This window comes from Manis javanica, chromosome 3 (assembly GCF_040802235.1).
Source record: "Manis javanica isolate MJ-LG chromosome 3, MJ_LKY, whole genome shotgun sequence".
Lineage (NCBI taxonomy): Eukaryota > Metazoa > Chordata > Mammalia > Pholidota > Manidae > Manis > Manis javanica.
The window spans coordinates 133,817,185-133,831,160 of NC_133158.1; the positions used below are offsets into that span (position 1 = coordinate 133,817,185).

General features: G+C 35.5%; 1 protein-coding gene across 7 annotated transcripts in view; it reads left to right on the forward strand.

Moving 5' to 3' along the window:
* The window catches only part of PLD1 (phospholipase D1), a 225,204-nt gene that overhangs the window by 184,649 nt on the left and 26,579 nt on the right, over window positions 1–13,976 (forward strand). For 6 of the 7 annotated variants that reach the window (XM_037003125.2, XM_073232089.1, XM_073232086.1 and 3 more), the window contains one exon: window positions 7,509–7,643. In XM_037003125.2, the coding sequence (XP_036859020.2) occupies window positions 7,509–7,643 (135 nt within the window). Of the gene's footprint in view, window positions 1–7,027; window positions 7,150–7,508; window positions 7,644–13,976 lie in introns of those variants that run through there. The other variant, XR_012129383.1, reaches the window with a different exon arrangement.

Genomic DNA, 13,976 nt, shown 5'->3' on the forward strand with positions numbered 1-13,976 from the left:
AAGTGAGTTTTATGCTATATGGATTTTTAAATGATTTGGAAACTTTAAAAATAATGAATTAAGCTTTTAGTACATGTATATAATTTTAAATATATGTATATTTATATAAAAAATATATATTGGTGTTGGGTGTTCAGCAATTTTTCACTAGTGGTCTGCTCAGTCTAAAAAATTTTAGAAACAACTTTGGACATTAGGCATGTACATCACCAATAATAAATATGTTCAAAAATTGTATATAATTGTATCCAGGACAGAGATTAAAAGTGAATTATCCCTATCTCTATTTTCTAATGGCTTAAAATGAAGATGAGAGTGAATGAATGAATAAATCTCTGAAAGGTATTGATAAAACAAAATCAGCAAAGCCATTCAGTGCTGATAGTGCCTAGTAAGAATGCAAGGTAAGTTTATAAGAGAATAAAAAGTCAGAACAAGCCTATTTAGTTTCTCAACCATAAGTATGTTGTGAGCTTATTATAGAACATTTCCTTTGGCTCTGGACCCTTTTCTTGTCTTTGCCTATTCAAGGGAAAAAAATGGATTTTAACACAAGAAGTAATTTCAATGTTAAGCCCTCTTATGAAAAGATTTCCAAGTACCCTGGAAAGAAGCAAAATCAGGCATCTCAGTGGGGGAAAATGTTCATATATTATACATGGAAGGACAGATTAATTACATAATGCCCCTTTTGAGGTACAATGTTATATTGTTGGTTTTGTTTTTTAAATGTGTAGTGGGTTTTAAATACCTGAACTAGCTAATCTTTAATTGGATGGAAAACTGTAGTTCTCTACTGTTTCAACTCTTTAGAAATAACAAAACTGCTACTATGAGTATGTTAAAATTCTTGAAAAGAAAGCCAGTAGCTATTAGTGTATAATTATCTGATATTCCAATCTTCAGGGATTTAGTGTTCAATTTTAAAGCATTTCTTTAGTAAATTTTGGGAATTATGGCATTTTAGCAGTTCATTTGGTATAATTTAATACAAAGTCTAGAGGTATTCAGAAATGTACATATGCGAAATACATAGAAGTTTTTAAGTAACAAAAACCTGTAACAACTTCTGAAATCCTCTCACAATATTTCCTTACGAATACAAGAGTCTATTGCATTGAATTTCTCATCTTTGTAGGTAAATATGCAGCAGTGTTCATAACAGATCTGTCCTATGTAAACCTCCATGACAGATTCTCAAATACCTCCATGACATATAATTTGGAAACCCCCCTGAAACTTTTCCAGCTATTGCTTCATATTAATGCTTGTACATCCTCCTGACCTCATATTTTCCTCAAAAGGCACTTGTTTTCTCAGTGATCCTCATACCACAACATGGTCAACTTTGTATCAGTTACTTGTTGAGCCAGTTTTCTTCACATAATAAAGTGCTGGCCGAAATAGTTTGTCAGTTTGCTTTCTCCTTTCACCTGGAGGCATGGTGGATTCATGCACATCATAAATAGGCATGCCCACTGCATCAACAGGCCATACTTTAACTCATCCAAAATGTTCTAGCTGGGAATCCTTCTTTCTTTTGGGTCCTTATTGACATGAACTCTTAGTGTTCTCAAGGGCATTTTTCACAAATAAATGATATTTTTATCACGTCGTAAGAAGTGATAGACAGAGGATGAATATTGGCAAGGATGAATGGGAAGCAGGTATGGACTATGGACTTTGAGGCTGTCTAGCCAATTGATAAATTGCTGATATTCTCCAGCCTTGCTATGGAAAGGCACAAATCTGTGCCCTAGAAAATTACAAATCATGGCATGTCTTAAAACTTTTGGCTGATAACAAATAGTATCACTAAGCTTTAACAAAACTATTTTTAAATAATGTCAGACTCACTAGAAGAGTTTCCAGAACTGCCATATTACCCTTCATCCTGATTTCCTAAATGTTCACATTTTACCTCCGTTGCTGTATCATTCTCTCTTAGTAGATAGAAACATAGATGAGTAGGTGGGTTTTCCCCCAAAACCATTTGGGAATAAGGTGCAGCCATGATGCCCATTTACACCTAAACATAAATGTGTGTTTCTTAAAAAAAAAAGAACTTTTTTTTTTAAAGGAGCTGTAGTTCAATTATCTAAATTAATGAAATAAACATTGATCTAATACTGTTATCTTGTTTGTAGACCTTACTGAAATGCCAGTTGTCTTACTAATGTCCTTTATAGCAAAGGGAGGGGGATACTTTTCCTGGCCCAGGATTCAATCAGCGATGTACGTTGCATTTAGTTGCTATGCATCTTTATTTCCTTTAATCTGAAATAATTCCTCAATCTTTTTTTTTTTTTGGAAGGTGGGGGTACTTTCATGATCTTGATATTATTGGAGAGTAGTTATTTTGTAATAACCCTCAGTTTGGGTATATCCTTTGTTTTCTCATGACTAAATTAAGGTTAGGCACTTTCAGCAGGAATATCACAGAAGTGATTTGTTCTTCGTGTACGTGTCAGCAGGAACACGATGCTGATTTGCGCCATTGCTGGCTATATTAACTTTGATCACTCAGTGGAAAAGTATCTTCCGCGCCACTATAAAAATTATTGTTTTTCCCTTTGTAATGAATAAATACTTTGTGGGAAAACACTGCTTCTCATGGAACATTCACCCACTGGTTTTAGCATGCATTAATGATTCTTCCCTGAATCAGTTATCACTAATATGATTCAATTATTATTACTAGGATAGTTAGCAAATACTGTTTTCTAATTCCATCATTTCTTCTATATTTATTACTTTCTTCTAAATATCTTAGTTGGAATTCTACTGTAAGGGAAGTTTTCCTTCTCCCCCATCTATATATGTATACATGTATTTATTTCAGTATGGACTTACAGATACTTATTTATTCTATGGGTTGTAATTTTGATGTTCAGCTTCCACATATTTGCACCAGAAGCCTTTTTAAGATGCTTCCTATGTGTTTTTGCGATGTCCTCATCAACCTTTTTTCTTAATGGCACAAGAGTTCCAGAGTCATCTTGCAAATGGCCAGAACTAGCTCTAGAACCAGCCATTTCTCCAAGGAACCCAGGCTCTTTTAGTGGAAAATGGCATTTAGGAACCAAAATCTGGGTGCTAAATATGATCATTACTACTGGAATATCACTGCTTTAGACCTTTCATATACACATTATGTCTGTCTGTCTATCATTTGATACCTCATCCATCCATCTATCCACCTGTCTCCATACTCATAGCTCCAATTCCAGTCTCACAACACAGGATTCCTTCCAGTCATCTCTTTTTCTATTTTTATAACTCCTTTCTGTCACAGTGACAAATCTGGCTCCTTTTATCAACAACACATGATTTATTTCCTCAATCCTAGAACGTACAGAAATAGTTTCAGAATTGCTAGCGCATATCACCATGAAAAATAAATCTGCTCACTAGAATTTAACGTTTACAGTTCCTTTTCTCATTAACGTAAGGGCATATACTAAGTGTTCAAAATTTTTTTGGATTATATTATTAATTTGAAATACAGTTAGATTTATTTGCTTAAGTTTTGTATTCTATTTTAGAGGTTCTTTCCTGTATTTTTCTTGATTTTGTTCTAGTGTTTTTGTTTTATCCCTACCTTATTCTCACACACCCCCTACTGATAATCAATTTTTTCAGTTTCTAGATTATTCTTGCTGTATTTCTTTCTGTACAAATGAGTGGATACATATACATTTTTCTTCTTTTTCCTAATCTCTTCCATAAGAATAGCATACCACATGTATTCTTGTGCATTTTTCTGTCTTTCTTTAACAATATATTCTGGAAATGACTCCCTATCAGTTCACAGAGATCTTCATTCCTTTTTATTTCCAAATAGATTCTGTGGATCAATTTGCCATAGTGAATTCAGTCATTCTCCTCTGTATGGGCATTTAGATTATTTTTAATATTTTTCTATTACAATTATGCAATGAATAGCCTTGTACATATATGTTATTTAGTGGAAGTGTATATTTAGGGTAAATTTCTAGAGTGAGATGGCTGAATCAAAATAAACACATAGGTTGTTTTGTTAGATATTGCCAAATTCACCTCCAAAAAGTCTGTACCAGTTTGCATTCTTACCCCATGTATGAGAGAGCCTGCTGCAAACCCAGTCTTACCAACAGAATGTGTTATACTACTTTGTTGGCTGCTTTTTTTTTTTTTACCAATCTCATAACAGAAATGGTTTCTCAGTGTCATTTTAATTGCATTTTTATTATTATGAGTGAGGATGAATATTTTTCAAATGTATCTTTTTGTGTGTGTGAATTGTTCTTTTTATCCCTTCAGTGATTAAGAGTTCTTTATAGGTTAGGATTCTCAGCTCTTTATCTGTGATATGTATGTTGCAAGTATTCTCTCCCACTTCATTTGTTTTTTGCTTTTGCTTGTGGTGTTTTGTATCATGTAAATGTGGTTTTTTAAAATCTGGCCAAAGTTACCTCTTATTTCCTCTAGGTAGTTAGAACTCAAATTTCATAGGAATTCATCCTCTTTTCTTTTAACACTTGCATGGTTTTATATGCTTACATTTCTATCTCTGATCCATTTGTAGTTTATTCTTGTGATTGGTGTGAGGTGTGTATATAATTTTTATCTTTTTCAAATAGCTAAGCAATTACACTAGCACCTTTTATTTAAAGGTTCTAGTCCTTTATGTAAAAGTCCTTTTGCTAGTCATTTGAGGTGCTGCCTTTATCATATGCATTATTTCCGTACACAGTTTGGTTTATTTATGGTCTGTTTCCATTCTCTGGTTAAGCTGTCTATTCATGTGTTGGTTCTGCATTGTTTTGAGTTATACAGACTTTATAGTAGGTGTTAATATCAAATAAGGCCAATGCCCCCTCATAGCTTTCCTTTTCCAGGTTTTTTCATAGTCTTTCTTATGCATTTATTTTTTCATATAAACTGTAATACCAGGTTTTCTAGCTCCATAAAAATTAGGTATTTCTATAAAGTTTACATTAAATTTATAAATTAACATTCAGAGAGTTGGCATCTTTTTAATGTTTATTGTTGTCCCCTTGAAAAAGGGGTATCTTTTCATTTATTCAAGTCTACTCTTGGGTCTTTGGATACTGTTTTAAATTTTCTTCACTAAGATTTTGCACTTATTATTGGTAAGTTTATCTTTAAGAGTTTTATCTTCTTTTTTGCCATTGTGAGGTTTATGTCTGTTTTCTTGTGTGTATGAACTATTGTTAATTTGTGTCCTGTTATCATACTTAATTTGTTTTACTGTTTGAGATAGTTTTATCAGTAATTCCTCAAGCATTGTATCATATCATCTTCCAATGGAGTTGGTGTACCTTGTTATGTGATTTTTCTTGTCTAAATGCATTGGCTCATGCGTCCAAGACAATGTTAAATAGTATTGAAGATATTATATACACACATATACATATATTATACATATATATTATACATGTATTGCATATTTTTAAGCATGTTAAGAAAGTATTCATTGTTTCCTGTTTTCTTCATTGTTTTTATCAGGAATGGGTGCTGAATTGTGTCAAAAGCATTTCAGTACCTGTTGAGATGATCATGTGATTTTTTTCTCTCTAGATCAATCAGTATCATGTTTTATATTAATAGATTTCCTCATATTGAGCAGACTTGCATCCCTGGAATGTATCTCACTTGGTCATGATGTATTATTCTCTAAATGAGTATACTAATATTAAATATATAAATACCAAGGCTCTATGGCAGTGTTGTTCAAAGAATGATATCCCCCTAAGGCACTTATTGAATTATTGATTTCTGTTGAATCAGAACTTCTGGGGAAGGTTTCCAGATTCTGCTTCTAACAAGTCCTCATAGAGGTGCCCCTTATGCACACTGAGAGCCACTAGTCTATTATATAGTTCAATGTGGATTTTTTATGGGAAGTCACATATTTGTTTACATTAGCAAAATGTATTTATGTTAGCAAAGAATTTGTTCCATGATTCCTTTAAAAAGCTGCTCTATGTCTTAAAATTTTAGGTCATAAACCAGCTGCAGTAAGGTAGATAATAGAGAGAAACCAAAAGCTAAAATATTTGCTGCCACCTGAATATTTATCCATTAATCCATTAACTCATTTATTCAACTTTTTTTAGCACTGCAAGGATTGAGAATATGAAGATGTATAAGAACTCCACAACAATAGAAATGAAAGATCAAATAAATATTTGTAGAATAATATATTAGGCATTATATTAGAAATATTTTCCAGGAATTTTATGGGTTTGAAGGACTTAAAGAAAAAATTCTCCTTTCTTCTAGATAGGAGAAAAGTTTAAAGAGGAGGTAATGCCTTAGATGAAGCATCTTTCCAATATAACATTAACAAATGGGAAAGAAAGTGATTTACAAAAATCTCTTTACCTGAAACTGTTTAGAAATGCGTCTCTTACACATGATGTACTAGTATATCAACCCGTCACCTCTTGGCAAACACAGCTGCAAGATCACTCGTACATACAGGGGAAGGGCTATCTATAAATGGAGGAATCTGTATGAATTTATTTCCAAGATACCCACATTTAATAATAACATTGGTGAAATAGAAAACATCAGTAATACATTGAAACTCCAGTAAAAGAACATGAACTACTGGTTCTATTAGTATGCTTCAGACTCTTTTAAAGAAAGAAAAAAAGATTTGTATTCTCTATTAGGATTTGTAATGGTTTAGTTCCATTCCTTTTATTCTCAGTATCAGACCTACTTATCCAGGACAACTACCATGTGGGAGAAGGACCATAAAATCTTGTGACTAACATTCATGCCAGCATAGTAATTATGCGTTGGCTTGGTATGGAATGCATTTCTTCTTATCTCACAAATGGCCTTACATCATGAGAGGGTAGCATTTTAAAGTACAAATTTGGTACCTTGCTCTGAAAAAAATCTCTGAAATCCAAATACAGTCAGGATTCTTTTATTTCCTAATTTTGATTATTTAGAAGGAGGAGTGTTTTTAATTGCCTGCATTTTCATTTACCCACTCTGTGCAATTTAGCAGCTGCTTTGTACTGAATATGCTACAAACTATGTATACATAAGGTAATTTGGACGGATCTTGCATCTGACTTACACCAAAATGGTTGTCAACCAGGAGAGATGCAAATATCACACTGAAAGGTGGGTTATCTACTCTGGCTCTGCTTTGTCACTCGTCAGTAGTTACTACCAAATCATTAAAATAAAATGTTCATATTTGAATATATTTTTGGATTGCCTTGGCATAAGGAATTCATAGCAAGTACATCAGTATGATTTTTTTAAATGTATATCCATCCATTTTAATAGTATAAAACTCTTTATATAGCAAAACTACATCCTGGGTGAGTTCTGTAGTTACACACACACACACACACACATTATACAATCTATTCTTAACCTGTTTAAGTAATATATTTGTTTTGAAAGACAGTAAAATATAACGTGCTTTTATTGAGGTTGGTCATACTAATTTTAGCAATTTCTTTTTTAATTTATAGTTGGAAATCAGTGGATAAATTACATATCATTCTGTGGTCTTAGAACACATGCAGAGCTTGAAGGAAACCTAGTCACTGAACTTATCTATGTGCACAGCAAGCTGCTAATTGCTGATGACAACACTGTTATTATTGGTAAGTACATAGTCTATAATTGTGTTCCTTGCTAGCTGATTACCTCAAGCAAAAAATCTTTCTTTTCCTCCTGAGCTTCCTTTGCAGATGAGGACAGTAACACATATCTAAAACATTTCTGAAGCCATCTTTTTCACTTACATCCTTTCTAATCCCTGTTTTTATCTATGAAGAAACAGAGGTACAGAACAATTAAATGGCCATTGTGCAAATTACAGTATCCAGGGGCTGTGGTTTAACCCAGCAGTGCAATTGGCCTGCTCTCATTAATTCTTTACTATTCCCTATTTTTATTTTGAATCCAAGTACCTAGATTTGGGGAATCGGAGGGGAAAGAATGGGAAAATGTGTCACAAATAAGTACCTGGTGGTAATTTGAATGTGCTTGCACCATATCCACCCAACATTCCCATGGATCTGAAGTTATGCAAGAATCAAAATCGGAAGTTTATTAGAATATTGCTGCCTCCATGCTTACTATTTTTTCCCTAGACTCTATTTTGTATGTTATTCACTGGGGTGCAGAACAGACTGGCTTTGTTGGTGTGTATTTGGGGGGCAGGTGTTGGAAATTGTATAGTAATGATGTGATGTAGGGTCTGCAGTGTTTTCTGGTCAAGGACAAACAGTAGATTTCTCTGAAGTCCTCTCCCACCAACAGATTCATGAGAGAGTTATAGGTTGCACATTCTACCCAGATTAGATCAACTTGACCAGAGGGGTGGATGTTCAGCTTCACTCTTTTATACATATGGAAAGCTTCTTCTCCATTATTTGAATTGTTTTGCCTTCTAATATTATGTTACATGAACATTGAAAGGCAGGATGAGAAACAGAGTAGTATTAATAACCACCTAGATAAGTGAGTTAACAAAGGTGTGGGATAGTACTTAGAGACATGCTGTGTCCACCTATTGGGAATTCCACTCATCTGTTTTAAGGAAAATGTAGTTTCTCAGCTATAATAAGATACTTCAGATTCTTTAAGAAACTGAATGTTGTAGAGTGTCTTGAAACTTTTTGTCAGTAAATATGCCTTCTCCATCTCTATCCTCTACTGAGAAAAGGAAACAAACCCATTATCTATGAGTAAAGAGATTGTCTTATCTGGAACATGATTTGAACAGAAAGAAAAAGTAGCTCTGAAGCCAGAAAATGTACACACACACATTCTGTTAGTATTTATAAAGGGCATTTAAGAAAAATATCCTGTGTCTTTTATCTCTTGCTCTATAGCAATCAGAGCTCCTTACAAATTTATTTACTCTTCCCTCCCCCAATGAACAAGGTTTCTCTTATTTCCCCAAACTACTCTGGCTTTGCTCTTCAGAAGCTAACCTCATAACATTTTTATACTAAATCGGCAATGACAGTAGAAAAGAAAAAATGTTGATGTTTGCTGAAATAGGAAAACAAACAAAACCAAGTAAAATTTAGTTAATCTCTTCAGCAAGATTTGAGAACTCTTGAAGCAAAAATTGACAAGTGTAAATATTTTCCTTTTAAAAGGTTACTTTGACTTTCAGCCTACTTTATATAAGCATAATTGCCAAGTAGTTTTCAGTAACTGAGCTAACAGTCAAATAAGTTTGAGTTTTTTAATTGACTTATTTTCAAGAACCATCTCTGAGCCCTCAAAGGCTACAATTTATTTAGGCTAGCAATAATTGATCAATTTTGCACATAATTCTTATCCACTTTTTGAAACTGAAGATATGGCACTGGGGAGTATGAGGAGATCTTGTTATTCTTTAGGGACTGGATTCCTTTTTCTCCTTCCCCAAGGATGGAATAGATTTCCCCCTTGGAAAAATCCAAAAATACTTTGGTTCTTTTTATCTCAACAAAAACTCTAAGAGAAGCAGATTTATTGTTGCTGCTCTCAAACATCAGCCCTGTTTAAATTCATAACACAGAGAAGAAAGTTAAAATTCTCAGAGAGGAGTTTGAGAAGTTAGGTTGAGAATATTTTACAGGTATTAAGCAAGTATTTAAAAGCTCAAGAGAGGTTAAAGTAATCTGTGGTTAAATTTTCTAACATTGCAAACTTATATCATTGCAAACTTATATCAGAATTATTGAATAATTGACGTAAGAAAAAACTGTTTATCCCTGTTTTTGATGCACAAAGGCATACTTTTTTTCTCATACTGAAAATCTCTTTTGTGTATAGCTTTAATTATCTCAAATAAAACAAGGCTATCCTTAAGTAGAATTGAAGTCTATACTTTTAACTAAGTGAAACAATTTTTTTTTTTCCTATGTGCACTGATCCATTGCAAAGCACAATAGGGAGATACTAAAGTGTGAATCCAACAGTGCCAACCAAGGTCATGGGCTACAGTTCATGTTACCCCCTAGCAACAGATAGATTAGGATGGATATTGCTGAACTGGAGCAAGAAGGTCCAGAGACAATCAGTGAGGGTGGGTGTTGGGCAACTGTGTAAAGGAAATGAATATCAGTGCTTAAAGGACAGGCTTGAGAGTGACTGAGGAGAGTCTGTAGTTGAAGGGCTGCCCCAGTGAAGAGGCATTACACTTCACCTAGTCCCATGAGTCTCAACCTGGCTGCATTAGAATTACCTGAGAAGCTTTAAAAAATATATCATTTAGGGGGGAAGCTTATTCATGTCTTCAATTTGCATTAAAATAGACCCAAAAAAAGAGATGGGTTAATTGATAGATAAAGGGATGGAAAAGCATTGGGAGACAATACTAATGCCTACTACCTACTTCCAGATATTCTGATTCATTGGCCTGGTTTGGAGACCAGGCATCAAGGTTCTTCTTGTTTTGGGCACCAGTATTTTTTTAAAAGCTTCCTGAAGTGACCAAGCTGAGAACTTCTGAAGTGGAAGCATAGGAAACACAAGTGGGTAGAAAATACTGAGACATCCATTTGGGCTCAATAAAAGAATATTTTCCTTTAAAACAAATAAGCCAAAACTGGGCAGAGTTGATATATTAGTTGTCATTAATGCTATACCAAATGACCACAACTTAATATGGCTTAATATGACACAAATTTCTTATTTAATGGTTCTGCAGGTTAGAAGACCAGCCCAAGTCTCACTGGGCTGAGTCAGGGTGTCAGCGGGGCAGCGCTCCTTCCTGGAGGCTCTGAAGGAGAATGCGTTTCCTTGCCTTTTCCAGCTCCTGGCAGGTGTCCACATTCCTTAGCTCCCTTTCCCTGTCTTTGAAGGTGACAATGTTACATCTCTCTGAAGATTCCCAAAAGTCTCAACCTGTTCTTCTGTAATCATATCTTCCTCTGAATTCCCTTCATTTTTAAGGATTCTTGTGATTGTATTGGGCCCACCTGGATAATCCAAGATAATCTCCCTCCTTTAAGGTTAGCTGATTAGCAATTTCAATTTCATCTATACCCTGAATGCCCTCTTGCTATGTAAGGTAACATAGTCCCAGGATTTGGGCATTAGGACATGGTCATTTTTGGAGGCCATTATTCTGCCTACCACAGAAGGATTCAAAATTTCTGAAACAAGAGATTTTTAAAAAGCACAAAACACAAAGGAAAAGACAGATAAACCCAATTGCATTAAAATTCAGACCCTTTCTCATTAAAAAACGCTATAAAGAGGATTGGATTACAGATGGTGTGAGAGGTAAGAAAGAGGCCTCATCCTAAAACCACACATAATATGAAAATATAATGAATACAACTAATCCTAAAAGAGCAACAGGAAAGAAGGCTGCACCAGATTGCATGCACACGGAGAAAATAACAGACCTCACAGAACAGGGTAACGTACCAAAGCCATGATCTGGCAGGACCCAAACCCTTCCCCCACCCCAGCTCATCTGCGGGAGGAAGAGAAATGGATGGGGGAGGGAGTGGACACCTGGGACTGCTGAACACCTAACCCTGGAGATCTGCTCTGGGAGCACGAACCTACATTGCATGGTACTCTAATGATTAGTGGGGTTAGAAAGCTAAGACAGGCAGAATACCTAAAGAGACTGAGATTCCAGATGCTTATGAAAAGCAGGGATACACATCCAGTTGCTCTGGGACAAAAGAAAGGCAGGCAGTCTGAGGAGCTTCCTAGCAGTGAAAGGGCTGGTAAAGGGGCAAGGACTGCACAGAGCTTAATGCTCAGGAGAAGGGACAGGTAGACAAATTAAATTGTCTGGGTGCACTCTGCCCAGCAGGTTGGGAACTATCAGGAGCTACAGGCACTCCATTCCCCTGTCTGGATATGCAGCTCCAAGGGCCCCACACCATGATACGCAGTCTGCAGCACCTTCTTCCTGGCCAGCCCCCACCTGGCATACAAACCAGCAGCCCCTGCACTGGCATCAGGCCAAACAGAGGGAAACCCCACCTATGGTAACTATAAATGCAAAGTATACACGCTTACACCTATGTGTTTAGCCCACTGATTCTGGCAGTGGAGGCAAGCATAACAGCCAAGAAGCAGGAAACAACTCTTTCCTCCCCCCAGGAACCAGCACCACTCCTCTGCAAGCCCCAACATCGTTCCAGAGGCCGAACAGCTCCAGAGAGTAGACCTTTTGTGCACTAGAGGGTGTACGTACAAATATGAAACATCAAAGAACCTGGTTCAAACAAAAATTCCTCAAACACCTGAAAAAGGATCAAGTGAAATTGACCTTGTCAACCATCCTGAAAGAGATTTCAAAATAAAAATCATAAACATGCTCATGGAGGTACAAAAAATATTCAAGAGCTCCAAAGGAACCTGGTTCAAAGTAAAATTATGAATACAACTCCTGAGAAAGTTTTAAATGATATTGACTTCATGAATCTTCCTGGAAAGGATTTCAAAATAAAAATCATTAACCTGCACATGGAAGTACAGAAAAATATTCAAGAACTCAAGAATGAGTTCCAGTTGGAAACACAATCATTGAAGAGCACAATGGAGGGTATTAAAAGTAGAGTAGATATGGTGGAGGAGGCAATAAATGACATAGAAACTAGAGAAAAGGAATACAAAGAAGCTGAGGATAGAGAAAAAAAAGGATCTCTAAGAATGAAAGAATATTGAGAGAACAGTGTGACCAATCCAAATGGAACAATATTCACATTATAAGGGTACCAGAAGAAGAAGAGAGAGAAAAAGGGATAGAAAGTGTCTTTGAGGGGGTAATTGCTAAAAAATTCCCCAGTCTGGGGAAGGAAATAGTCTCTCAGGCCATGGAGGTACACAGATCTCCCAACACAAGGGACCCAAGGAAGAAAACACCAAGACATATAGTAATTAAAATGGAAAAGACCAAGGATAAGGATAGACTACTAAAAGGAGCCAGAGAGAGAAATAAGATCACATACAAAGGAAAGCCCACCAGGCTATCATCAGACTTCTCAGCAGAAACCTTATAGGCCACAAGGGAGAGGCATGATGTATTTAATGCAATGAAGCAGAAGGGCCTCGAACCAAGAATACTTTATCCAGCAAGATAATCATTTAAATTTGAAGGAGGGATTCAACAATTTCCAGATAAGCAAAAGCTGAGAGAATTTACCTCACACAAACTGTCTCTACAGTGTATTTTGGGGGGACTGCTATAGATGGAAGTATTCCTAAGGTTGAATAGCTGTCACCAGAGGAAATAAAACCACACTAAATAAAGTAGAACAGCTAATTACTAAGCAAATGCAAAATTAAATTAACTATCCCCAAAGTCAATCAAGGGATAGACAAAGAGTACAGAATATGATGCCTAACATAAAGAATGGAAGAAAAAGGAGGAGAAAAAAAAAAGAACCTTTAGATTGTGTTTGTAATAGCATATTAAATGAGTTAAGTTAGTCTCTTAGATAGTAAGGAAGTTAACCTTGAACCTCTGGTAACCACGAATCTAAAGCCTGCAATGGCAATAAATACATATCTATCAATAATCATCCTAAATGTAAATGGACTGAATGCACCAATCAAAAGATAGAGTCACTGAATGAATAAAAAACAAGACCCATCTACATGCTACCTACAAGAGACTCATTTTAAACCGAAAGACATACAGAGACAAAAAGTGAAGGGATGGAAAAAGTTATTTCATGCAACTAATAGGGAGAAAAAAACTGGAGTTGCACTACTTGTATTAGACAAAATAGACTCCAAAACAAAGAAAGTCATCAGAGACAAAGAAGGACATTACATAATGATAAAGGGGTCAATCCAACAAGAGGATATGACCATTATAAATATCTATGGCCCAACACAGGAGCACTTACATATATGAAACAAATACTAACAGAATTAAAAGGGGAAATAGAAGGCAATGCATTCATTCTATGAGACTTCGACACTCCACTCACCCAAAAGGACAGAAAATAAGTAAGGAG